Source organism: Hypomesus nipponensis, chromosome 14 (genome assembly GCF_054491055.1).
Source record: "Hypomesus nipponensis isolate SF chromosome 14, ASM5449105v1, whole genome shotgun sequence".
In the NCBI taxonomy this organism is placed as follows: Eukaryota; Metazoa; Chordata; class Actinopteri; order Osmeriformes; family Osmeridae; genus Hypomesus; species Hypomesus nipponensis.
Window position 1 is genome coordinate 12,403,390 of NC_140374.1, and position 25,108 is coordinate 12,428,497.

At 47.9% G+C, this 25,108-nt stretch overlaps 1 protein-coding gene and 1 long non-coding RNA gene across 3 annotated transcripts in view; both read left to right on the forward strand.

The window, feature by feature from the left end:
• Positions 1-11,462, forward strand: part of sema3d (sema domain, immunoglobulin domain (Ig), short basic domain, secreted, (semaphorin) 3D) — a 29,173-nt gene extending 17,711 nt beyond the window's left edge. The window contains exons 8-18 of the mRNA XM_084671824.1: positions 20-156; positions 1,767-1,881; positions 1,996-2,065; positions 2,213-2,357; positions 2,949-3,171; positions 3,808-3,896; positions 4,103-4,144; positions 4,922-5,079; positions 6,120-6,184; positions 6,375-6,508; positions 10,974-11,462. Of these exons, the coding sequence (XP_084527950.1) occupies positions 20-156; positions 1,767-1,881; positions 1,996-2,065; positions 2,213-2,357; positions 2,949-3,171; positions 3,808-3,896; positions 4,103-4,144; positions 4,922-5,079; positions 6,120-6,184; positions 6,375-6,508; positions 10,974-11,462 (1,667 nt within the window). The remainder of the gene's footprint in view (positions 1-19; positions 157-1,766; positions 1,882-1,995; positions 2,066-2,212; positions 2,358-2,948; positions 3,172-3,807; positions 3,897-4,102; positions 4,145-4,921; positions 5,080-6,119; positions 6,185-6,374; positions 6,509-10,973) is intronic.
• Positions 11,463-15,568: 4,106 nt separating this feature from the next.
• Positions 15,569-19,189, forward strand: LOC146258648 (uncharacterized). Of its 2 annotated transcripts, none has more exons than XR_014729639.1 (3): positions 15,569-15,708; positions 16,581-16,646; positions 17,769-19,189. It is a non-coding gene; the product is annotated as an uncharacterized LOC146258648 (long non-coding RNA). The 2 variants fall into 2 exon arrangements; XR_014729640.1 differs by having other exon boundaries at positions 15,580-15,708; positions 16,578-16,646.
• The last annotated feature ends 5,919 nt before the right edge of the window (positions 19,190-25,108 follow it).

The following is a 25,108-nucleotide window of genomic DNA, read 5'->3' on the forward strand; positions in this document are numbered from 1 at the left end:
TCTCTTTCTCTCTCTGTAGAGGCCAGATTCATCTCTGCTCATCCCATCTCAGACACATACAACCCAGACGATGACAAAATTTACTTCTTCTTCCGCGAGGTGTCCCGCGACGGGAATGACAAATCTGTCCTGTCTCGCGTGGCGCGAGTGTGTAAGGTGAGTGTGTGTGTGTGTGTGTGGGGGGGGGGGGGGGGGGGGGGAGTTTAAAGGTGTTTAGACGTTGTTACTCCCCCCTAGTGATCTTGTCTGATTGATCTTCCTGTTGGCTACAGATGTGCTTAAACCCCCCCGGGTGTAAGCTTCCTGGTACATTCCTCCTTTGTGTTGTGCTGAAAGAGGAGCACATCATTCCTGTCAGGGGGGGTAAATCAAGGTATAACCCCCCTTTGTGTTTGGCCGAGAGGGTAGGCTGGGGTCCCATCCCTGGACAGTAAGAGAGATAAATGGACTTGGAGAGTGTCTGGCCCCGGTTCATATCTTCATGTCAGTCCCCTCACTGCTGGAGATGTGCAAATGTATACGCAGCACACATATATATGAGTGCACGGACCACATGGACCACAACAGGCCTCATCCCCACATGGTGAGAGGAGATTGGTATGTGTTTGTCATTTATAGACACACACATACACAAAGTGCAGACTGCACATGACAGTCTTGTTCTGGGCCTGACCAGTCTTCCGTGCGGGATAAATATTCAGAGACCTCTTGCAACATTCTTAGGTTCAAGCTCTACGAGTGTTTATGACTTGAGAGTAAGCTGTAAGGCAGACTGGAGGGGGATTCCTGTCTTAATAACCGCTGTGTGTGTGTGTGTTTGAGTGTGAGTGTGTATTCGACAGAGAGGAATAGGGTGGGCTGGATTCTCCTAAGGCTAAGGGGACCAGTAACTGCTGCCATCTTTGTAGATTATAGCATTTAGAAAACAGCCTCATTAGTCCCTCAGGGGTTTCCCTGCTCTGGGGACTGAATGTGTGTGTGCGTGTGGGATTGGGAGACGAGAGGGAGAGAGGTAGGAAGGAGAGAAGGAGAGAAAGAGATCGAGAGCGTGTGAGTGTTTGTGAGTGTCGGTTCGTGGATCCCTTTAATGGCCTCTCCTTGTCCCTGGGTTATTTCAGGGGCGAGTTCAACAGGAGGGTTTGTCCGAGACCCTCAGACGACACAAAGAGGAGAGCCACTCCAGCCACTCCTTCCCTAACCCCCTTAAAGAGCCCTGCTTTCCTAGGCCTGTCCGCATGCTAATCGGCATACCTGCATAATTAATGAGCCTCCTCGTTTACCTTCAGTCCCACTTCACTTTCGCTCCATTCTCTCCGCTCTCTCTCCCTCTCACGAATTCCCCTCTCTCTCTCGCTCCTTCTCTTTTCATTCTCCAGTCTCTCCATCCCTCCTTCCCACCGTCCTCGGCTGTTTTGTATGATCCTTTGTCTTTTGGTCCTGGCCGCCATTAGCGTTAATGAGCGGGCCTCTCCTGTTCTGCTAGGTAAATAAGCAGTAACCCAGCCAGGCACATGTGCAGTAGCTCACCTGACCTCTGTCTACGTATGAGACACCAGACTCTGTGGGCTTTGGAAGTCTGGGAGCGAGGTTGCGATGTTGTCATGGTCAAGTTAAGGTTGTATGGAAAGTACTTCATGGAAGAGGTTGTGGTCTTAAAGCCACAGTTGCGGTTGCGGTGCAGACGGTCGAAACAGGTCTTTCAGAAGGTCGAGACAGGTCGCGGTCAGTGGTTCAGGATGACGATGGAGGTTGTGGTCGTGTTTCAGAATGACGTGGGAGGCCTGAGGAGTTTGACCAACAAATGGACCACCTTCCTGAAGGCCAGACTGGTGTGTTCCATACCCGGGCCAGACGGAGTGGACACACACTTCGACGAACTCCGTGAGTACCACACTTACCCCTCTCCAGCCCCACCCCACACACACACACACACACACACACTCAGACCGTCCTCAATGACGCACACACCTCACTGCACGTCCGCGTGTGTTGCAGAGGACATCTTCCTGCTCCCCTCCAGAGATGAGAAGAACCCGGTGGTGTATGGCGTGTTCACCACCTCCAGGTATGGAGCTCACCTGCACACACACACACACACACACCCAGAACTACACAGCCTGTGGCACGGGCGTCTGTGTTTGTCTTGCTTGGTGTAACGTGTGTGTAACGTGTGTGTAACGGGTGTGTAACGGGTGTGTCTGGACGTCCTCAGCTCCGTGTTCCGGGGCTCGGCAGTGTGTGTGTACAGCATGGCCGACATCAGGACAGTGTTTAACGGGCCCTATGCTCACAAGGAGGGCCCGGACCACCGCTGGGTAGAGTACGATGGCAGGATTCCATACCCAAGACCTGGCACGGTATGTTCCATACACACATGCTCACACACACACACACTCACACACACGCTTACAGACACAGTTGGCTCTTGCAGTGAGGAATGTCCACATGGATTAACCTGTGCTCTGACATGTATGTACTGAGTGACCCAGTCCTGATTAAGAATAATAAACATGTCTATCATGACATCATGCCTATTTGGTTGTAATCGTTGAGTGGATTACAGTAGAAGAGCTGACTGTGTGTGTGTGTGTGTTCGTAAGTGTCTATGTGTGTGTATTTGTGAGTCGACATGAATGGTTGACTAGTCAGACCAGAGAGCTTGTTTATTGTAACAGCAGTAAGAAGAAGCAGAGAAAGACGGCTCACATTCCAGATATCCACTTCCTGATGTTACCACTAGATGGTGACAAAAGCCTATTTATAGTCTTGGAAAACTTCAAATCCTCCTTTCCTTTTCCTTCTATGCATTACATATATAGCATCCTTACCGGTAAATATACTACAAATTGTGTTATGACACATTTCTACATGGGAATTTGACTATTTAGTCCACTTCTCATCCAAGTCCTTACCTATCAAATTAATCGGGTTGTCTGCTTGTTCCCCAGTGCCCCAGTAAGACCTATGACCCCAGGATAAAGACCACTAAAGACTTCTCTGACGAGGTGGTCAGCTTCGTGCGCTACCACCCGCTCATGTACCGGTCCGTGTACCCTCTGACGGGACGCCCGGTGTTCACGCGTGTGCGTGTGGACTACACCCTGACCCAGATTGTGGTGGACCGTGTCACGGCCGAAGACGGCCAGTACGAAGTCATGTTCCTGGGCACAGGTGAGACACAGGGCCCACCATGGTCTCAGGGGTCATGTTCCTGGGCACAGGTGAGACACAGGGCCCACCATGGTCTCAGGGGTCATGTTCCTGGGCACAGGTGAGACACAGGGCCCACCATGGTCTCAGGGGTCATGTTCCTGGGCACAGGTGAGACACAGGGCCCACCATGGTCTCAGAAAAAAAGGGTTAACGGTGACAGAGGCTTTGAGTGAATCGCTGGTTCATTTGGTCATTTTCAGTCGAGGCCTTAAAAAAATATCTTGACTGCCCTTGCCAAAGCTCACCAGCAGAGAGCGCCCACGTGCTGTTTACGGTCAAGCGATCCTCAATGAGTTTCTTTTTCACTAAAATGTTGCTGGTGATGTGGGATTGTACAACACCATGTTTTTCATGAATGTGTGAGAAGAAAGGCATAAATGAGAACAGTGTGTCGTTTTCTACAGGTCTGCAGTTCATCTTGTTTTCATCACTTAGTTCACTTCATGTTCTCCCAGTGCGAAATAATAGTTCACGAAATGTGCTGCTTTGTTTTCACATGGCCTTTCTTTCTTTCTTCCTCATTGTGTGTGTGTGTGTGTGTTTGTGTGTGTGTGTGTGTGTGTGTGTGTGCATGTGTGTGTGTGTGTGTGTTAGATGCTGGATCTGTTCTCAAGGTGGTGAGCATCACTCAAGAGAACTGGTCCACTGAAGAAGTGGTGCTTGAAGAACTCCAAGTGTTCCAGGTAATCTACATGCAAGCACAAGCACACGCACACACACACACACACACACACACACAAACCCACACAAAGACAGTTGTCCTTGGTTGTCAACCAGTTTGAAATATGAATTTAATTGTGAACACACTCTGTCATCTCCTGCTGTCATTGCTCTGTTCCTTGCCTGGATCTGAAACAATGCATGCTTGTCTCTCTGCTTTACCCTTCAGGTTCCCACAGCCATCCTGAGTATGGAGATATCTTCCAAACAGGTCAGACCTCCTCCTGCCCCTCTTCTTCATGTGTTTATGCCGTGCCGGTTCTGGACTAGTCTGGAGTTGTTGGATTCACCGCATCCACACCAACCTACCTCATTCCCCCCCCCCCCCGACTCGGCCTCAACTCATTTGTTCCCCCTTTCAATCTAACTGCCCCTCCTCCTCCATCCTCTGCTCTTACCTTCCTCACCTCCTCTTCTGCCCACCACCCAACCTGTCTTTTCCTCCCCCCGCTCCTCCTCCTCCTCCCCCCCCTCCCTTGTTATCTGGGGGTCAGTGGTGTCAGTAGACACTTCAGTTCCAATCAGATGCTTTCTTCATCAAAGGGAACTCCTGGCCAGACCCTGCAGCTGTGTGTGTGTGTGTGTGTGTGTGTGTGTATGTTTCTGCATGTTTTCTTCTATACTCTTTGTGTTTGCTGTGTCTCCTAGCATGTGTGTTTTGTTTTGGAATCTTTATCTCAGACGAGTTAGAGCAGATCCATAGAAACCCTCTCTCTCTCTTTCTCTTTCTCTCTCTCTAGTGTTTTGTTTTACTGTTTATTTAAGACTTTGACATTTAAATGAGTTTCATACTTATGTGGGTTGACTCCCAGAAATCCTGTTTTGACAAACTCCTAGTTGGAGTCCCTAGGGTGTGGATCAGCCAAAAGCAAACTATGAAAATCACCTTAGGACATGTTTATTTTGGGTCTGTTTCGTATTGTCTGTACTGGCTTTTTTGAAATTGACACATTTTGACGTAGTCCGTGCAACGTCTATGTCTCCATAGCAACAGTTGTACGTGGGATCGGGCGAGGGGCTGGCCCAGGTGTCCCTGAGTAGGTGTCACCTGTACGGTCAGGCGTGTGCAGAGTGCTGCCTCGCTCGCGACCCTTACTGCGCCTGGGACGGACACACCTGCTCCCGATACGTCCCTGCGTCCAAAAGGTACACACACACACACACATGCCATCGTGCCACACACGTCCGCAAACATACATGCACGCCTACAAGTCATCGTTTGGACCTTTTCCAAGTCAAAATACGAATCGAATATATATAATACTGTAACTTGAAGAAGATTTGGTGTTGGTTCCTCATATCTGACCTTCGACTAACCTAGTTCTTGTCAGCCTACAACGTGTGTGTCTGTGTTTGCGTGTGTGTGCTCTTTCCAAGGGCCTCGTGGTCCACTTTCTCCAGTGGCTGTCAGAAAGAGGGGAGAGACTTTTCTCTAATGTTCTCCTGCCATGGTTATGTTTACTCTGCATTTCTCAGTGCCAGAGGGTGTTAGTCCGTGCCCAGCCTGAAACATTGATTACAAACTGGGCTGCTCACATGATTAATGTTACCGTCACTGCAGACCTCTGGAGGACTGACCACGAGCGCCACGAGGTTTGAAGGTGTGTGTGTATGAGTGAGTGTGAGCGTGCGTGTGTGTGTGTGTGTGTGCGTGTGAGTGCGTGCCATCGCCCAACTATGGCCAAGGCTGCTCCCTGCAGTCGGGGGTCATCCCAATGCATTCTGGGACAGCATGGGTGCTATTATTGCATTGTGGGACAGCTCTGGCCCTGCTCGTGGCCTGGTGGGCTCTTTGAAAGCTGATCCTCGGAGTGTGTGTGAGAGCGTGGGCCGCGTACGACCCCGCGCCCCGGGCCGAGAAGATAAGGACGTAGGAGTGGGGGATGGGGAGGGAGAGGGAAAGGGGGAGAGAGAGAAACAGAGAGAGAGAGAAACAGAGAGAGAGAGAGAGAGAGGCAGAGAGAGAGAGAGAGGGAGAGAGAGAGAGAGAGAGAGAGAGAGAGAGAGAGAGAGGGAGAGGGGGAGATCATTTGTACTTGTCCTGTGTGAGCTGGGCTACGAGCTGCTACAGAGCTTCAAATAACAATGGCAAAAAAAAAAAGATATACAAAAACTAGAAACATCCAGTGATTGACAACGTGAACTGAACTCCATGAACTGTGAACGCTATGCCTGATGTGTCACAGGAGAGCCAGGAGACAGGACATCAAACACGGAGACCCTGCCAGTCAGTGCTGGGACACTGAAGACAGTACGTCGACCTCATTACATTATCAGCCGGTGGAATCTGTAACTTTCATCTTCCAAGTAGCAGCTTGCGGCTTCAAAATGACACTAAAATACTGTACTGTGCATGTAATGAGAATAAGCTGCTCCAAAATTCAGATGACTGTGTCCCTGACCAGAGATATGTTTGTGTGTGTGTGTGTGTGTGTGTCTAGGTCGAGGACACGTGGAGGACAGGCTACTCTTCGGTGTGGAGAACAACTCCACCTTCCTGGAGTGTGTTCCTAAATCCCAACAAGCCCAGATCCACTGGTACATCCACAGACCTGGAACTGAGCACAGGGAGGAGGTGAGAACACACACACACGCACACACACACACACGCACACACACGCACACACGCACAGACACGCACACACAGATGCACGGACAAAAGCACAGATGCGCGGACCCACACACACACACACACACACACAGAAACCAAAGGTTACAGTACAACAAGGTTTAGTTGTTACTCACATCCCAACTCATTATCTAGACACTTTTAGTGCCCCCCCAAAAAACTGACGGGATCCATCGCGTCGTGTTTTCTGCGGTCTTACGTAAGAGCGGGTGAACTCTGACCCCTGGCGAACCTCTCTGTGATTTACTGTAGACCTGCGTGTTTGGCTGGCAGGGACCATGTAGATGGCCAGCGTTCAAATTCAATCGGTCACACTGGTGCCGTGACTCCAATCCCAGACCTGATGTCTATCAGCCCAAGATGGCAGACAGATGATGCATGTGGTGTTAACAGGGGGGGGTGGCTACAGCCCTGGCTGATATGAGCCCACCGAGAACCCGGAATCTTCCGCCATACTCTCTATCCTATGATTGTCCCAGGTGAAGACTGACTGAGAGCAGGCACTGGGAGGGAACGAGGAGGGGAGAGGGAGAGAGAGAGACATAGAGAGAGAGTGGGGGAGAGAGAGAGGGAGGGAGCTGGAATAGGGTAAATGGGTTTGAGGAGGATGAAGTGAGTGAGTAGGTGGCAGGTCCGGGATGCAGTATTGTTTTTGGAGAGGGGGCCTGGGAGTTAGTTAGTGAGAAAGAGAAGGGAGAGAGGGGGGGGGGAGAAGGGTCAGATGTTTGTGTGTGAGGTGCAGAGAGGACCTCATTGGCAATGTCGTTCATCTCCTGAACTCGACAACAGAGATCCCTCTTAGACAACGGCTCCTACAATCTTCTCACACACAAGCACACACACGCACGCACACACACATCCCATCCCATTCCCCCGGGTCGGCTTATCATTCACCCTTCACCCCCCCCTTCCCTCTTCAAACCCCTCTTCTCAATCTATGTTCTCACACCCCTAGTTCACATCCGTAGTCACCCTGCCTCTATCTCTCCTTCTCACCTCATCACCTCCCCAACCCTACTCATTCACTCTCTCTCTCTCTCTCTCTCTCTCTCTCTCTCTCTCTCTCTCTCTCTCTCTCTCTCTCTCTCTCTCTCTCTCTCTCTCTCTCTCTCTCCCTCTCTCTCTCTCTCTCTCTCTCTCTCTCTCTCTCTCCCCCAGTCAGGACTCTATTCCCTCCCTCACAGCTGAATGTAAACACACAGACAGACAGGTGCAAACGCTTCGAAAACACCCACATGTCCCTTTATGGGTCCACACCTCCCCAGATCCATGTGTTTGTATGTGTGTGTTTCTTTATGAACCCTACAGGGGAAAACACAACATTGAACTCCTCAGGGACAGCCATGTGTTTTAGGGTTTACAATCGATGGGATGGAACTGTCTGTGTGTGTGTGCGTATTTGCATGCGTATGTGCGTATTTGCGCGCCCGAGTAGTTAAGCGCACGTGAGTATGTTGGTTTGTACAACGCCTCCCCCCCCGCCCCCCTACCCCCTCCCCGCCCACACCTCCCCCTCCTCCCCATTGTGGAGCGTTGGATGTGATGAAGGATTGTATCCAGGACTCCCCCCCCCTACCCCCCCACATCCCAAAGGTGCTCATGAAGACTCGTGGGCCTCACAATAGCGGCAGTGCCCGAGCGAGACGTTCCCTTTCTTTACACAAACAATGCAGAAGAGGGAGGGGACAAACACCCCCGGCAGCTGTTCGGCCGTCCGGCCCGGACTGAGCTCTCGGGGTGTGTGTCCTCCCAGTGGTCACCCTGCCGGCCGTGATAGATCACCCGCTCCCCGCTTTGCTTCTCCTCCTCTGTTCTCCATGGACGGATGGAGGCCCGGGGCGGTCGGGGTCTTGTGGGCCCAAGGGCCCCGTCCATGGTCGCGGGCCGACACAGGGAGGGCAGGAGAGAGGGCCCGGGGCGCCAGTGGAGACACACCATAGCCTCCTCATCCCAGCGGGGGTGGAGGGGGTGGTGGGGGGGGGGTGGGTCTTCCCTCCATCGCTTAGCTCACAGGGGAAGCATTGTGTGGTGGGATGCTGGAGGGGGAGTTCTGCTTCGGATGCGGTGCACTTGATTCGGTCGATGGAGTCTCGTGTGCTGTCGGCCACGTCAGGCCTTTTGCGGAGGTTGTGGGGACGGTTGCTGTGTTTTGGGGAGATCAGTTCACATCGGAGCCGGGTGGTCCCACAGCTGGCCTGGTTGTGTGGGAGCAGGTGAAGTCAGAGATCTCTGTTTTATTTCAATATCACGCCCCCCCCCCCCAACACACACACACACCATCCCTCTCACACAATCCCCCTTCCCTCTCTCTTTCTCCTCAGCCCTCCTCCCTCCCACTGCTCCTCACTCCCGTCTCACCACTTCCGTCTCCCCATATCTCACCCTCTCCATCATGCGGTCTCTGTTTTCTCTCTCTCTCTCTCTCTCTCTCTCTCTCTCTCTCTCTCTCTCTCTCTCTCTCTCTCTCTCTCTCTCTCTCTCTCTCTCTCTGTCTCTCTCTCTCTTTGTCTCTTTCTCTGTCTCTGTCTGTCTCTGTCTCTCTGTCTCTCTCTGTCTCTCAGTCTCTCTCTCTCTCTCTGGCTCTCTCTCTCTGGCTCTCTCTCTCTCTGTCTCTGTCTGTCTCTGCCTTTCTCTGTCTCTCTCTCTCTCTCTCTCTCTCTCTCTCTCTCTCTCTCTCTCTCTCTCTCTCTCTCTCTCTCTCTTTCTCGCTCTCTCTCTTTCACCGCCCTCCGATCTCCCTGGCCTCCCTCCCTGGCCTCCCTCCCTCCTCTCCATCACGTCCCCTCCGGCCTGGCCGGAACAGAAGCCCCTCGGTCCGACCGCTTCCAGAGCCTGCTCTCTTCCCGCTCCAACCCGCTCACATGCTCACACGCACCTCCCACACTCCTCCCCTCGACGTATCGTCTGTATTTGGAGGATCACGGTTGAGCCGTCTACCGTGTCTCTGGACCGGCATCGGGACACATGGGCTTCCTGCAAGCATGAGAAACACTTAACCTCATGGCTTTAATGGCGCTGAGATGGGTTTCAGACAAGGCTCCCCTGCACAGGGCACATTAAACTGCATCCCCTTCTCCCTCGTTCTCTCCCATGTTCTGTCCATATGGGGACGTTTAACTCTCTGGCCTTTTTACTTTAGTCACAGATACCTTAGTGTGGGCTGCACAGGGAGAGGAAGTTCAAAGGCACACACACATAACCTCTGACTGTGTGAAGGCGAGTGATGCAGCTAGTATTGATGTGCCAGCGCAATCCTGTTGCAGACAAGGTTCATGGTGCAATAGGTTTCACATGTATCCATAGCAAGAGCTGGAAAAGGGTGCATCCTGGAGGTTTGAATATCTGGACACATTCCTGGTATATCCACTTGAAAGCATGAGAAGGTTCCATCGAATGTGTTTTTTCAGGAGCTCTGTGTGTAATGTGTTTTTCAAGGAACTCTTCTGTGGGTTCTGGTAAAGTCCGTTTTGCTGCTATAAGGCTAACCACCAGCTGAACAACACATCATTGATGTCAATGCTGGGAGGCTGTAAACATACTACATTTTACTGCTATACACACACACACACATACACTCTCACACACACACACACTCACATGAAGACACACTTACGCGCACATAATGGCTTAACCAGAAATCCATCTTCCTTTTTAGAGCCCCCTTACTATCTCCATGATCAGTTTCCCCTCCGACCGGGTGATAGAGGGGCAGGGGTCTGGGGGAGGTATGCTTTGAAGCAACACCCCTCACTCTGTCTTACATACACACACACACACACACACAGACTCCAGGACACAGCTGTGTTGTTTTAGGCCTTGACAGTGGCCGTGCCACCTGATGAATCATGAGAGATGTTATTGAGCGTGGAGAGAGGACCATTAGTGCTCCGTTCACCCCCAACACACACACACGCACACACACACCCCCACACACACAAGCACACGCACGTGCATACACACAACCGATTCTCTTCCAAGGCCAGTTCAGCAGACCGTGGCAACCTCTGACCCCTTGTCCTTCAGTGTAAGCACACACTGCCCCGCCACGCCCAGCCTCCGAATGTGCATCCTGTTTCAGGGGTCATCAGCGTGTTTAACACCTTGGATACAAATCACACGCGTGTGTGAACACGGTGGGAGGTACTGAACAGGTGTTGTGTGATGGCCAACGCATGGGCAAACGTAGATGGGTTTTCGGAGCAAATAACTCTGTTCGGAAGGGTCTTTGATTTGGAAGAGTGCCATGGACATGTGTGTGCTCTGACGTGCTATTATACAGCTGGACGTGTCTGGGTTTTCAAGGACCTGTCCATATTATATGGGCACACATCGTGTATTTACACGGTTGCGGAATATCCGCTGCTGTGTTTGGTCCTTTACAATTCCGTCATCTCTCCCACCTTTCCCTCAGGTGAAGCCAGATGATCGCATCGTCCACACGGAGAGAGGTCTCCTCGTCCGCTCACTGCACCCTGCGGACGCCGGGGTGTATTTCTGCGTGGCCCAGGAACACACACGCTTCACACACACCCTGCTGCGCCTCACCCTGCGCCTCATCGCTCACGGGCATCTGGACGGGCGCCCCAAGCCCGGCGAGGACCCCGTGGCCGAGCCACGCCCGGGGGTGGAGTCTCGCCAGCGCTACAAGGACTACCTGCGGGTCATGAGCTCCCCGATTGGCTCGCTTGAGGAGTACTGCGATTCGCTGTGGCTGGAGAAGAGGCCCGGCCGGGGGCGGAGCAGGGTGGCGGGGGCAGGGTTAGGGGTGGGGAAATGGAAACACATGCAGGAAATGAAGAAGAGCAGGAACAGGAGACACCATGGAGAGAGGGAGGGGGAGGAGGAGAGGAGGGGACAGGGAAGGAAGGATGGAGGGGGAGAGGAGAGGGTGAGGTGGTGAGGCAATGCTGGTGGTGGTGGTGGTTGGGGCCGGGGGGGTGTTGGGTCATTGGAATGGGGCAGTGTCATGGCCAAAGGTGAGGTGATGAGATGGATATTCCAGGGCGGCTGCGGGACGGGATTGGAAAGCCCTGGGAACAAGGACTCCATAAGTGACAGGCCTCGGACACGGAAAAGACTGGACTGAACTGCATGAGCTCTTGGGACGATCTTTAGAGGGCTCTCGGTCACTCCTTCAAACCCCTCAACCAGACACACACTCTACTCCTGCTGCCCGTCTCTTGAGAAAAGCAACATCCAGTGATGTCATATCCTTCCATCACACCCCTGGGCTTGATCGGCAAAAACTGAACAGATGACGGCCAAGCCCGAGCTTGGGAGCCCATACTCTTCCGCGCACCCTCCTTTTCAGATTAGACAAAGCAGAGAGTATGATAAGTGACGAGGAAGACACTCAACAGAGTTGAGATGCAGGAAGAGGGAAGCATTCATGTTGAATGACTGTGTAAATACTTATATAACGTGTACAGGAGAAGCAGCATGCTCTACTTAGGCTTAGCTCGTAGCTATTTTACTGCTCAATGATGATAATCATGCATTACCTTTAGGTTGAACAAAGCATCCTATTTTTGTACAAAGTTATCATGTCACTTTTTATAGGTACTGTAGGTGTCATTGTGCATTTTAAACATATTTAAATAAACGTTACAGGGATTTTATCTTCTTAATACTTGTGTCGCAATTTCTTCAGGACTATCCAGGAGTACAAGAATAATGGGAAAACTTGATATGTTAGTGTGTGTGTGGGAGAGAGGCTTGACATACAGATAAAGACATAAAGACAGGCAGACAGACAGGCAGACAGGCAGACAGGCAGACAGGCAGACAGGCAGACAGGCAGACAGGCAGACAGGCAGACAGACAGACAGACAGACAGAGAGCACTAGACTGTGGGACAGACAGTAGATGTGTCCACTTAGGTTCAGCTGGCTCAGTCCTGATTTAGCAACAGCAGCCCAAGCACACGGATCGCACAGGACATTAGATGATTCGGTTCCAGCTGCTCTCTGACATTGTGTGTGGGTGTGTGTGTTTGTGTGTGTTTGTGTGTGTTTGTGTGTGTTTGTGTGTGTTTGTGTGCATGTAGATATGCAAATGTGAAGATGTATTAAGTGTGTTTCATGGCAAATAGGAGGTGGATGAGGGGAAGTTATTTACAGAACAGCCCAACCCAGAGGAAAATAAAACTACCAAAGAGCTCTCAAAAATGTCTCATGCATTTCTCGTAGACAAGAATGAGGTATGTATGAAACCAAAACGAGATTATGGCTTATTTCTCCTGTTTCTCATGTTTTTCTCTTGAGAAAAGGCCTCACAAAATCTCAAATTAGTCTCCTTTTGGGTTTCATAATAGATCTCATCAAGCACTGAAATAAGTCTCAGATTTTCTCAAGTTGTGTGCCTCTTTTTGATCTCAGGCAGAGATATCAGAGAGCTCTCTTTATAATCTCAATCTATTCACATCCTAGTCTCATTCATGCATCTCATGCTGAGCTCAGACACAACAACCAAAGAGCTCTCCACAAGCACTCTCTGAATTCTCATCCAGATGTATTGTTTTCTTTAAAAATTAACTCAACTTGCCCATTGTAATGTTGTTTATATGCTTGTCCATGACGAAAGGCAGAATCCCCTCAAAGCAGCTGGGCCGGACTCTGTCTCTCAAGCCACCCTCAAGCACTGCGCTGACCAGCTGTCTCCGGTGTTTACCTACATCTTTAACACCTCCCTTGAGACATGCCATGTGCCAGTGTCTCAAGTCCTCCACCATCATCCCTGTGCCCAAAAAGCCAAGGCCAACAGGACATACTGACTACAGACCCGTCGCCCTAACCTCTGTGGTAATGAAGTCTTTCGAGCGCCTGGTGCTGGCACACCTTAAATCCATCACTGACCCTCTACTGGACCTCCTGCAGTTTGCCTACAGAGCCAACGGGTCTGTGGACGATGCAGTTAACATGGCCCTCCACTTCACCCTACAGCACCTGGACTCCCCAGCATCCTATGCCAGGATCCTGTTTGTGGACTTCAGCTCTGCCTTCAACACCATCATCCCGGCCCTGCTTCAGGACAAGCTCTCCCAGCTGAACGTGCCTGATTCCACCTGCAGGTGGATCACAGACTTCCTGTCTGACAGGAAGCAGTGCGTTAAGCTGGGAACACAAGTCTTTGACTCCCGGTCCATCAGTACCGGATCACCTCAGGGCTGCGTCCTTTCTCCTCTGCTCTTCTCCCTGTACACCAACAGTTGCACCTCCAGTCATCCGTCCGTCAAACTCCTGAAGTTTGCGGACGACACCACCCTTATTGGGCTCATCTCTGGTGGAGACAAGTCTGGTTATAGGTGGGAAGCGGCCAACCTGGTGACCTGGTGCAGCCAGAACAACTTAGAGCTCAATGCTCTTAAGACAGTGGAGATGGTTGTGGACTTCAGGAGGAACACAGCCCCACTCACCCCCATCACCGTGTGACTCCCCAGTCAACACTGTGGAGTCCTTCCGCTTCCTGGGCACTATCCTCTCCCAGGACCTCAAGTGGGAACTGAACATCAGCTCCCTCATCAAGAAAGCACAACAGAGGATGTACTTCCTCCGGCAGCTGAAGAAGTTCAACCTGCCAAAGACAATGATGGTGCACTTCTACTCAGCCATCATTGACTCTATCCTCACCTCCTCCATCAACGTCTGGTACGCTGCTGCCACTGCCAAGGACAAGAGCAGACTGCAGCGTATCATCCGCACTGCTGAAAAGGTGATTGGCTGCAATCTGCCTACCCTCGAGGACCTGCACACCTCGAGGACCCTGAGGCGAGCGAGGAAGATTGTGGCCGACTCCTCCCACCCTGGACACTCCCTGTTTCAGTCACTCCCCTCCGGCAGAAGGCTGCGGTCCATCAGGACCAATACCTCACGCCACAAAAACAGTTTCTTCCCTTCCGCTGTTGGCCTCTTCAACAAGGCCAAGGGACCACACTGACTCTAATGACTTCCTGCTTAAAACACACTACTTTTTGCACTGCATTACAAAATTGTATCTTGTACATTTGTATTTTTTGTAATATTTGTATTTTTATATTGTAATTTACGGCAACTTATATTTTATTTTATTGTATATTTTATTCTAATCTAATCCCACTTAGTACTGCTAGTTTATGTACCCTTAGTATAGATAGTCCACATATTTAAATTTTAGGTCCCTATATATTTATTGTATGCACCTTCCTGCCAAAGCAAATTCCTTGTCTGTGCAAACTTTCATGGCGAATAAATCCCATTCTGGTCTCCAGAAAAAGAAAAGAAAATTCCCATTACATTTTAAACAGATGTTTTGATATTTACATGGCGAAAGTTGAGGTTAACATAATGCAGACAAAAGCAAATTTAACAATATGTTTTCACTGGATATTTCAATAATCTATCAATATTACTTGCACTTGAATAGGACAAATAGAAATGGAAAACAGTAGAGAGGATAACCACACTGTAAAGAAAATCCATAATTTTAACAGTGAAAGGTAGTAGAGTAGCAACAGTAAAAAACTGTTAATTATAAAACATGAATAAACAGATAAGTACTGTTAATGTAAATACAAGAAAGTTTGCATTACTAACTTTTGCATTATTGCTTTGTAAAAACTACAACTGTTTTACCGTGAAAACAACGGTAAAGTAGGCCTACACAAAAACCCAAAATGGTAAATCACTGTGTTTAGCCTACTACAGATGCATGCGGTTAGAACTGTTTTTACCCTTTTGTTTTTTCACAATACATCACAATGATATGCTCAACAAGAACATGTGTGTAATAGCAATTTTACGCCAGCACAAAAAATGCTGGTTAAATATACACTGAAAAAAATTAGACTGGCCTGGATTGGATTAAACTAAGCATCGTTTGTGTATTTTACACACTTGTGTCATGTTCTTTAGCAAAATGTGATCGCATTGTGTAGAATGCAGAAAGTGTAGGCCTACATGAAATTATTTAGGTCATTTTGTGATAAAGTGAATCAATCAAGTAACTTCAAGTAAGGCTTTCAAATTGTCTCGCGATAGCCGCGCAATCGCGCATTGCGCGCAAATCACTCACTCAACGGTTCAGTCATCACTCACTCAATGGCTCAACTCAGTGGAAGAAATTTGTCGTTTATCTGTGTTTCCACTCCAGCCATCACTCATCTCAAATATGTAAGTATGCATGGCTACCAATAGCTACCTGGTGATTTGGGGTTTGACTTTCACAATTTTCTAAAGAAATAAGTTAATGTTAGCATTAGGATTACCTTTGGCAATCACATGCAAGGCAACTAGCTACTGTAGCTACGAACCTTCGTCCACCATCTTAGATAGCCGACACACCATGAGACTAGCTTGCTATAATTTACATGCTAGTGACACTATATTGTGTCAAACCTGGGAACCGAGTAGGTTTGTCTGAACTTGTGTAATACTTTTGTGTGTTAGCCCCCTTAACTTCGCTATGTGGGGGTGCCCACATGAAACTCGCGGGCCACCTGAACGTATGTGCATGGCATGGGTCTCCGACCATGTGGAGCCCACATAAGTCTCCGACCACGCAATGTGACTTTCCTACAAATACATACCAAAGACAGTCTAAATTCAAATTTTCAGCTTTCATGTGCTTATTTAGTTGTTTAAAAACGACCTCAAATCAGCAACATTAGCAATTTGAGCGGCAAGCCTGAAATTATTGCTAGGCGATGCCGGATATGATGATAAGAATTCGATCTACTGTAAAATCAATTAGATGGTTGAACACTCATGCACCCCAGTTGAGGGTGGAATTCCAGTGCTATAGTCAAAGTTAGCAACCACGTTTTAAACCGACATAACAAAATGCTACAAATGAAGGTACATTATTATAACCAAACGTTTTCTGTTGTTATTACATTTACGTTTTTGTGTGACGTTGCCGCCTCAGAGTGGTTGGAGGCTAACGTCGTTCCACTAAATATATTTATGAGAAACCCTGCTCTAGAACTTAGGCTACACAATGTATTAATTGCATGCATGATACAAGTGTTTTTCTGTTGCAGCAGATTTACATTTTCTCACTACATTGTCACCTGGCGTCAGCTCTGCAACCGTGGGCTCTAGTTTTTGTGGTGAGTATTACATTAAGTTGCAATTGCCATTATTGTTGTATGGACTGTTTATGTCAAGACCGTTGATGGAGGTTCTTTCTGTCTCAGACATTAACTTGCATGTATTTCAAAAACACAAAACCTACGGCGGTGAAAAACATCTGATCCCGGTAATCATGAGTTCATAATTACGATGGTGTATTCTGTCTTTTTTTTGGACTATTTTGGTTATTGGAGTGGTATTTTTAAAACAAAGTTTTAACATTGGAGTGAACTAGTGTTGCACAGTAAACCTGTACTAAAAAGAGACACTTTTACATAGCTTCAGTGTTCCTGTGCATGCATGGGAGACTCTGACAGAACACCTTCTCTGTAGCACTCCATCCAGTCCAGAACCCAGGGTCCTGAAGTCTCGACTTTTACGATACTCAAACGATGCGATGTTAATATACCTCTCTGATCTAACGAGTCTGACTAGCTGTCGTGACCTCTCAGGTGGGCTTTGGCTATGATGGAGAGCTGGAGAGATGGTTGTTCTGCTAGGTTCTCCTGTCTCTGCACAGGAACTGCAGCTCTTTTGCAGTGATCGTCAAGGAGCCTAATGACAAATTATGGTCAGAATTATGTAGGCCCATGCTTAACCCCTTCACCAAGTTTCATACAAATCGGGCTGGTAGTTTTTGCGTAATCCTGTTCACACACATACAGACCAACATTCAAACACACACACGGGAGAGAAAACATTACCTTCCGCCCTGCTACGGTTTTGTCTGGGGGTGTTTAAACCAAAAAAAGTCCCACACAGCTTCCTTTTTGGGACTGAGGCCATTGTACAACAGGTCAAGGTACAGCGTAGCGTTAGCATGCCAAGTTGATGCCTTCTCTGCGGAGTGCAGACTGCTTTGCTCTCGAGATTCACATGACCAAATCGCAGCCGTTGCCATGTTTTAACATATCACAATATTATTGCAAATGCGATTAGTTGTTGAGCCCTAAAAGGAGGGGGGTGTTTTGTGTGTGATCAGGGCAAAAACTGGACATTGACTATTTCCCTGGTAACAATTAAGTCAGGATTTTCCACACCATGGTTACAGTACGCAAGGGGAATTTATCTTGAATTTGTGCTTTCTTTTATTCTTGCAGCCTACATCATGGATGGACACCTGTGGAGAAGGCCAGGGTCAAAAAAGCCTTCATCAACAAATGCCGTCTGAGAGTCGAAAATACACAGATATTAGGAGTGGAACGGTACATGTATTCGTATTAAACCATACGGTATGGGCGTCATGGTTCGGTGCATGAAATTACACAGAGAATACACGGTATAAAAATTTAAAATTAATTAATGTAATACGGATTGGCGCCGCCGTGAATCAGAGATAGCTAGCAGCACTAAGGACGAGTATGGCGAGTGGTGGCGACCCACGAGAGATAGAGGACCCGCTGGCCTCCTTAAAACCCTTGTGCTGCCTTCGGGTCACATGACCCAAAGGTTCATAATGAACCATCGTTGTGTTTACCCAATTTTACCCAATACAAACAAATAAAAATAATTTTCTTTTAACCTTCGCAATGTGGGGGGTCTGAGACAGCCCAACGGTTAAAAGAACTGCCTTCTTGTGATTTATATATATAATATGTGTGTTATTCCAATTGTTTAGACGTTACGATGACAAATGTAGCAGTTACGCATAATCAAATACAAAAACAATTGTAGAATAAGCAGTGCTTTTACTGTCCGTTCACTGCGGATGACAAGCGAAAAACTCACTTGCGCACTTCCATCCTGTATTCTTCAACATGTACGTTGAAAAGCACAACTCTGCTGTGTTTTTGCACGTAAATGTTATGCCAGTAATCACCTACGTTACGTATCCAACATGGACCAATTAAAATAGAGATATTACTGGACATTTGCGCAGCTAACGTCATTACACCAGCTACATTGTAAGCGTAATCCCTGCAAAATTCAAGTAAAAATGACAGCAGTGGTGTCTGCCGATATCACAGACTGACATCATCGCACGTCACTGATTGTGGGGTATGTGAGTGGAAATACATCTAACATGCTAACGCATCTGGCGTGTGCTAAATGACGCCATCACCCAGGTGTGCCAATCACTGGAACGAGACGAAAAAAACTGTCCTACTTCTCCCTACAGTGCTTAACCAGCCATACACATACAAATAGGGCCAAAAAAATCTGTGACGCAATCGGAATTGACATGTCATCTTCAATGCGCCCGTATTCACTCATAGAGGAACTTGGTTTGTTTTGCTTTTCCCTCCGTTTTACCGAACTCGTACCGAACCGTGATGTATGAACCGCGGTATGAACCGAACCGTGACTTCAGTGTACCATTCCACCCCTAATAGATTTACATTCTTTATATGTTAAGTTCAGATTGTTCTTCTGCTAATGTTCAGCAACAACTAAAAGTTTTGTTTTTGCTCAGATATACTGTATATATCTATTTAAGGATCCCTACAGAGATTGCCCTTTCTGTCAAAGTGATCATTTTTGTTTAACATTAAATAAAGGGTCCATTTGCATGCATTTGTTGAAAGTTTCCTTGATTTTTTTCCATTAGTATATAAATATATATGACTCATATATTGCTCAATATTTGCTCTGGTACTGCTCATTTTCTTTCCTAATGAGAACAAAGTGAGCCATTAATGAGACTGAGCAAGTTATCTCCATCAAGTCTCAACTATGACTCCTGCTAATGTTGCTCTATCTCACCTATTGCTCCTAGTGAATTTTAGGAGCAACATATGAGAAATGGATATATGACTCATATATTGCTCAATTTTAGCTCTGGTACTGCTCATTTTCTTTCCTAATGAGAACAAAATGAGCCATTAATGAGACTGAGCAAGTTATCTCCATCAAGTCTCAACTATGACTCCTGCTAATGTTGCTCTATCTCACCTATTGCTCCTAGTGAATTTTAGGAGCAACACTTGAGAAATGGTTCAGATCAAATTGAAATTAAAACGAGGCTGAACTGAGAGTCACAGTTTTGTCTCATGAGCTGTAGAATAGCAACCTTTGAGCAATACAATTTTCCTCAATATGACAAGCTTTAAAGGCCACAGTATCAACAGTGTTTTTAATGTAATAAGGACATTAAACATGACTGGTGACTTTACAGTGTAACCTTTGATTCATATAAAAAGATGTAATCAAATGTTCTGGTCCCACAATCATAAAGCTCTTGACTGCCACACCCCAAGACCATCCTTTATTAGAGTCATGAGTGTTCTCAGTTTTTGATTGGCTTCAGTAATGTGATTCAGATTTGACTGCTTAGAGTAATGCAATTTGAAAATATGATTGGTTGAACCAGTTATGTAACCAACGTCTTCATGGGGATCTCTGTTTCAGACAGAACAGAATGATGGCAGATGTTGTTGAAGTGAGTACTGACCTTCTCACCTGAGTACATGAGTGATTCATTTTTTTATTTTCTACCAGTCCCTCCAAACTCCTCAATAGCCCCTCACCTCACCATCTCTTGTCACCCTCACTATCTCCCGTCACCCTCACCATCTCCTGTTCAGAGATCTTTCCAGACAGGAAAACAGTGTGTGTAATGTGGATGGTTTTACCTAGCCATGCAAACTAAGTGGCACTGGGCCTATATGTTCTCCTATCAACCTAGTATCAGTGCAGTAGCACTCCTGAGATAATGTTACATGATTGCTGACGGCAGTCTGAAACAACATCACACCGATTACAGTTATTACGCTAAAAGATTTAAAGGAGGATGGCGGTTGTCTTCGACATGTTGAAATGTACTTCGTACGTTCTATATGGTAGAAAATGGACGTCATCCTCGCGCTACGGCAGTGATTTCTCTCTCTGTCCTGTGACAAAGGTCATGAATTTTTCAGACCGCTTTTCTATCCCCATTGTTTATTTATTGTGAAGCTGCAGTGAACAAACGGCATCCATCCCAAAAAGGAAACAAGAAAAGCTCTCCAGAGACGCGGCCAGCGCAGCACCAGCAGACGTGACCATCAGACTCTGCCAAACCGATCGCTGTGTTTGCATAGGACACCACTCAGACGCCGCTGACACATTACCCTGATGAGGAAGGTTTGCAGTGCCTCGCTGCACCGTGAGTTGCAACCGAAACGGTCCGGGGAGATTGGTTTTGTAAGCGCGCGACGCGTTCTGTTGTTCTTGAACGTCCACCTTCCCATTTCATCTCAGCCCTTTTGCCTGGTACCTCGACTCCAAGCAGCTTCCACTCCGCTCCTCTCCCAGGCCGGTCCTAACCACTTACAGTAGCACTTACACTCACAGGCTTTATCAGTGCTCAGAGTGGGGACCAAAAGGTGTGGCGGAAAGGAGAGAGCAAGGGAAGATAAATGGGGCGAAAGAGTGTGGGGGGTTGGAGGTAGAGCTGGAGTGATAGAGGAGGTGAGAGGGTTACTGGAGCAACAAGTTAGAGGAACAGGGGTCTGCAGAGCTGGACTGGGAATGGGTTGCTGAGGGTACTGAATACCAGAAAGGAATGCCAAACCTCAACTCAACACCACCAGACCTCACACCTTAGCACTTCTCAATTCAAGGAATGCGTGCGAAATGAGATTTCCTGATGTGCCTGTGTTAATCAGCTCTTGCCTTATCATCTGTTTATATATTCGGTCTTAGCATCCATTCAGAGAAATGCGTTCCTACGGTAAGTTACAGTGTTCTGATGAAAGTCCCAGTTCTATGATGGACTATCCGCCTGCCTATAATAACAAACAGCTGTTGGCTGAATGTTTTCTTCCTTTTTCTCCGTTCACTATGAACACCATCCTCTGGCTTTCAGAGCTGAGGGAGACATGATTGAGACCCAAGCCGGGTGTTGTGTTGTCATTCATGGTCAGAGGTCTGGTTATCCCTAAGCCAGCACCTTCACCATGTGCCTCACCAACTGCCTAAGGAGGAGATACAAAAACTTACAAAACCCGTACAGTGAGGCTACGCATGTACACTGCGTGTGACCAAAGCCCTGCAAGGTGCCAACTTAACTTATGCAGATCATTAGCCATCTGATTCGACAAGAGCGCTCAGTGAGTCGTGATGACTGGTCCAGACAGACACAGGAGGAGGGAGGGTGAGGAGGAAGTTCAGAGACACAGGAAGAAGGAATGGGCTTGATTTGATGTGATTGGTCTAATGAGAGGGGCAGTCTGTAATGGACCCCTACAGAGGACTTAGGGGAAGCTTTGAAAACACGTACACATATACAGCTCTGGAAAAAAGTTGAGGAAGACAATTTTGTGAGGAACAGAAAGGTAAAAATGTTAAGGCCACTGCACACTTTACCCTTCTGTTCTTTACTCAAAATTGTCCTTCTCAACTTTTTTTTTAAAAGGAAAGGAAAAGTTGCAGTGGTCGTATATATACAGAGTTGCAATATCCGGTGACCTAAATATGCCATAGTCTATATTCATTTTGCAGGTGTCTGTGAGCACCTGCAGCATGTCAGTATATGCAGGTGTGCTCAGGATGTGGAATCCAAAGCAGAGGTGTTTTTCAGTAAACACTCAACCCCAAAGAGAGACTCCAAAGGCCCCCGTGCTAAAATCCAGATATGAAACAACCTGACAGGAAGACGGAAAAAAACAAAAAAAACGACCAGTCGCGAGAGCGGAATTGAGTTGTCAGACTGGCAAGGTGTTCTTCTTCCTATATTACAGGGCATTTACTGCCCTGCACAAGTGTGTCTGTCAGGTGTTGACAGTTCACTTCTGGGCCGGGGTGGGTACAGTGGAGAGCAGTGTGTGAACTGTCGGAGCAGGGTGGTATTGATGGTGGCCCGAGGGGGAGGGTGGGCGGGCTGCAGGTATGTGTGTGTGTGTGTGAGGCAGAAACAGTTGTTCTTTGGGGAAGGGGGTAATGACTACCTGTAGTCTCTCTGCTTGATTTACAACAAACACGGTCCCTCCGCACAGAGGAGTGTGTGTCAGGGCATGCAACACATGGAGAATCTCCTGAGCACACACTTGGGAGCCGGTTGTCAGGGCACACGTGAAACACACATGCAGACACACGGACACACACACAAGCCTGAGTGATGTCTTCATTTCCACAGGGTTTGGAAAGGCTCCATACAACCATGTAAACCTGGGTGACATATCGCTCTCTTGTTCAGGTCATGAAATAACCTCAGGTATAAAAATCCTCAATAAATAACGTCCATTCCCCACCTCCTGTCGAGTCCACTTTTTTTCGTCCTCTCTGCAGTGATGCCGCAGGTGAATGATCGTGTGATGGGAATACTCCCCCCGGATGTAAGGTCAGTGCGGATGGGGTATTGTGTGTCGTGAAGCAATGTGCGGCCATGCGTGTCTGGTTTCCCCGAGGTTCTGATCGCAGTCCATGTTCCTGTGGGTAGGGGGTCAAATGTCACAGCCAGGCTGCTGGTTACAGGGCTCTGATGTCTCTAATATCAAAGCTCTGTGTGATTGCCTGGGGTAGAGCAGTCAACACACTCCATCACATTAGCCAGCCATGACTGATGGCTCATGTCAAGCGTAGGATGTATTGTGGACCTTTTCAGTTCATGGAAAACGTGTGGGGATGTGACATCCTCCCTGTGTTTGTGCAAATGAGTGTGTTTGAGTGTAATTACATCAGATGCCTGAATAATTGTGATATGTTAATGTCCTGTTACCGTCTGGCATCCATACAAAATCAGACGGCCTCTCTCCTGAACCCAGAGAGGACATGGGAATCTCACTCACTCGGAAACGTCCTGAGAGGATTTCACGGTGGCGAAGGGCGTCGGATCCCACCCTCTGAATGTGTGGTCTGACGTTTATACTGCCACCCTGAAAGATTTACCCTTCCTGTCAAGGTGGACTGATCGTTTCTTTCGCTCTCCCTCTTTAAACAGGAAGAGTGGGGGTCAAATCAAGTTTTGAATGTGGACAGCTGGAGGGACCAGTCGAAAAAGATCTGTAGCCTGATTTTGTCTGTTCATTCTGTAGCTTGATTCAAACTACCTTGGCAGCACGACTTGAGCTGCACGTGTCATAATGTGGCCTGTTTTCTCCCATGCTCGTTTATCCTCACAACATGAGTAACATTCTTGGAAGTGCAAATGCTCTCGTGTCGCGTTTCATTGTAACCTCGAGGAGTTTTTTGAAGGAAGCCCTCCTGTGGCTTCCAGGAACTCAATATGTGTGATATAATCAATATTCCACAGCCCCTCATGTAAGAGTTGGAACGTCATGTGATTCAACCTCACAGCTCCACCTTCTTGTGCATTTCAACATCTCAGTCTCTATTATTCACAGCTACTCCATTCACCGTGCAGTAACCTCCGAGCTACTGCTCCGGTGAGACCCAGTATGTTCCAGTTGGCTTTCGAAACCTCCACTGTGTTGTAGTTCGGGTCTATATTCCCCTGTGGTCTGCTCCTCCACCTCCAGGGTCTACTGGCTGCTAACGTTCCACACATGAACTATCAGCTCCACAGTCATGGTCTATTATCATGGAGCTGCTAACCATCCACAAAGACAAACTCTGCTCTCCCTGCCTCTCCTCCTCTGTCCTCTACCCTCCTTTCGTCAACCTCTTCAACCATAACCTTCAAGGAAACAAAGAATTGTGTTTGCACAGAGGGCTATGTTTGTCTTTGCTGATTTCCAGAGGAAGAATGATTGTTTTTCCCTGCTTCTGTTCCTGGATTGCAAGGGGTTCCTGTGAGGTCATTAAGGACTGGTGCCCCAGAGGGAGGGCGGGAGGGAGGGAGCCCAGGAGGCGAGAGGGCTGGGGGAGGAGGGGGAAACGTTTTTAGTGGGTAATTGGCAACAATCTCCGGTAAGCTTGTGCACAAGCTTGTCTATGTTTTGATTCAGTCTCTGTGAAACTTTCGCACTGGTCGGGGACTACCCCAGCCAGTGGAAACCTCAGCCCACTGGAGAGCACAGGGGGTCACTGGAGGGCCAAGAAACTCAGCCAACATGGGAACCTCCATGAAAATATAGAAGAGATTCCTTTTGCTTCTTTCGTGTAAAGAATAGCACCTTTTAGAATTGCCAGTTTTCTGACACAGCACCACTTGGTATGTCAAAAATGAACAAACAGTGAGATTCTCAAAACATTTGTATGGGAAAACGTTGGGATTACCTTAGACACATCAACACATGGATTCGTGTTTTAAAATGTAAGGCCTGTTGCTAGGACAGATAAGACTCTTGGGTGGGGCAACATTGAAAATAAACTTTCAGCTATATGCTTGCGTCATGTATTACATAACTTTTAACCTTGCAGCAAACTAGGGTTCAGACTCAGGCCTGTAAATAAATGTAGATTAGGACTGGTCATTCTCAGGCCAACCCAAAACAAATAACTGGATTACTTTGTTCAACCAAAGTAGGAATGTGGTTTGTTTTAGAGGAGCCAATGCTTTTGACATGGATTTACAGTTTTGCTCTTGGTAAAATGGTATAAATTGTTAAATCCATTCTTT